Raw genomic sequence first — 2,272 nt, 5'->3', positions numbered from 1 at the left:
GCATTTTTGTGTATTTGAACCCTTTCCAACAATGACTGTATGATTTTGAGATCCATCTTTTCACACTGAGGACAACTGAGGGACTCATATGCAACTATTACAGAAGGTTCAAATGCTCACTGATGCTCCAGAAGGAAAAACCATGCATTAAGAGCCGGGGGGTGAAAACTTTTTGAATTTGAAGATCAGGGTAAATTTAACTTATTTTGTCTTCTGGGAAACATGTAACTATCTTCTGTAGCCTCTGAAGGGCAGTAATAAATGAAAAAATATGATATTTAGGCAAAATAAGAAAAATGTACACATCTCCATTCTGTTCAAAAGTTTTCACCCCCTGGCTTTTAATGCATGGTTTTTCCTTCTGTAAATTCAAGTATTATTTTCTCTTGTGGAATATATGTAAACATCTTTTATGTGAAATATCTTATTCAGGTCAGCACTAAATAAACAATAACATGCATTTTGTATGATCCCTCTTATTTTGGTAAAATAATTAACATTTAGCAGATTTTGAAAAGGGGATGTAAACTTTTGACCTCAACTGTATATATATATATATATATATATATATATATATATATATATATATATATATATATATATATATATATAAAATTGGTCCAATAGATATCATCATGTGCTATACAAATGAAATTGTGTAATGATGTAATGATACAGTTCAGCACTATTAATGTTTTGTGGTTATATTTTAAATTTTCCCTCTTATGAAAAATTTTATTATTTCCTATTGGTAAAAGAGGAATATATGAAGGTGAAAATGTGAATAAGTGACCATGAGAATTTGAATAAATGTTGTAACCAGTGTTCTGTGAAGTGACTGCCTGAGTTATTCATTTGTTACTGATTCCTAAGGAATACTTATGGTCTTTGTCATGCACATGATATTCCAAAGTCACATGTGCCGCGGACATAATTTTGAGCTTCCGTTAAGCAGAAGAACATTTTCCGGAAGGTGTTTCGTAGCTCAGCGCTCTGGAAAGCATAAATAGCTGGATCGATAACGGCATGACTCATCAGCAGCACCACATGCAGCTGGAAGAGCGACCGATAACACTCACAGTATGGGTTTTCAGGACATACCATAATAATCAGGAGGTGGAGGAAGAAGGGAGCCCAGCAGACCACAAACACACCGAAGAGGATGGTAAGTGTGAGTGCCGCTCTCAGGCCACTCTTTCTGTGATGCCCAGTGGTTCCTGGCATGGATGCGATCCTCCTTGCATGATACCGTGCCAACAAGAACATATGCACATAGAGCAGGAGGGTGAGGAACAGGGCTGTGAAGAAGAGCACAATGAAGAAGATCTTCACCACTGCAGCCTCAAAGAATGTGATCATGAGAGCACCGCTGAACCCACACAGGGCCCAGATTGTGATCAGGATGGATGCTGTGCGCCGCATAGTCATGAGTGTGTGGTAACGTAATGCGTGGAATATGGTAATGTAGCGATCCATAGCGATTGCAAGGAAACTAAAGATGGAGCCTTGAAATGACATGCAGAGCAGAGTGTCCATCACATTGTCTATCTTGAGCTCAGATGTTCCCCTAGAGTTCAGATGGCCAGCGTCTGTAAAAACCAGCATGATGTTCTCCCAGGTTTTGGAGAGACTGGAGATGGTGTTAAAAGCTGCCAGGCTGCAGATGAAGCAGTACATGGGAGAGTGCAGGTTTTTATTGCGAATCACTGCCACCACAACCAGAAGGTTTTCACTCAGGCTCACAACACCAATGATGAGGAAGATCTCAATGGGAATCTGAACCTCATGGCAGTCTGTGGGCTCTTTGGTCAGAACACTAGTGTTGTTAGTCATGATGGCTGGGTTAAAAGGCAAGGGGCTGGTTCGTGATGATTATCCTCTGATTAGTATCCTTAATACTCTGAAAGAAGTAATAACTTGTTATCATATTTTTACAATATATTACACTGATTTTTTTTACACTGTTTATTGTAATATGGTTTTATAATATATGAAGGGACACCTCTTGAGAGAGTTTTTATATAAAAGTTTTTAAAAAAGTGTCCAAAAAGAGGAGATTTTTAGAGAATAGGGCAGAGCAGCTTGAGAAGCAACTACATTAGCAGTGCAATAGATACTCCACAATAATTATAATCAATTACACTAATTAATTTATGAATTAGTCCTATTTACAATTTTATTGAATTATAATAATTACAATTACAATAACTATCAAGCATATAAAGATGGCATGAGCATGGCTGCTGAATCTAACTTCCAGCTACATTTAAAA

At 37.4% G+C, this 2,272-nt stretch overlaps 1 protein-coding gene across 1 annotated transcript; it reads right to left on the bottom strand.

Annotated features, from left to right (window-relative positions):
• Nucleotides 1-713: 713 nt before the first annotated feature.
• Nucleotides 714-1,962, bottom strand: mc2r (melanocortin 2 receptor). The gene has a single exon (XM_026926769.3). It carries the CDS (start codon nt 1,831-1,833, stop codon nt 892-894), a length of 942 nt encoding a protein of 313 aa, XP_026782570.3. The 5' UTR covers nt 1,834-1,962; the 3' UTR covers nt 714-891.
• Nucleotides 1,963-2,272: the final 310 nt, after the last annotated feature.

Source organism: Pangasianodon hypophthalmus, chromosome 1 (genome assembly GCF_027358585.1).
Source record: "Pangasianodon hypophthalmus isolate fPanHyp1 chromosome 1, fPanHyp1.pri, whole genome shotgun sequence".
Classification (NCBI taxonomy): domain Eukaryota; kingdom Metazoa; phylum Chordata; class Actinopteri; order Siluriformes; family Pangasiidae; genus Pangasianodon; species Pangasianodon hypophthalmus.
Note: the sequence above shows the minus strand (reverse complement) of the source record. Positions and strands in the feature narration are given on the sequence as shown.

What these genes read in the sequence shown, in the direction of transcription:
- mc2r (XM_026926769.3), bottom strand. Translation starts at nt 1,833, where the DNA reads ATGACTAACAACACTAGTGTTCTGACCAAAGAGCCCACAGACTGCCAT.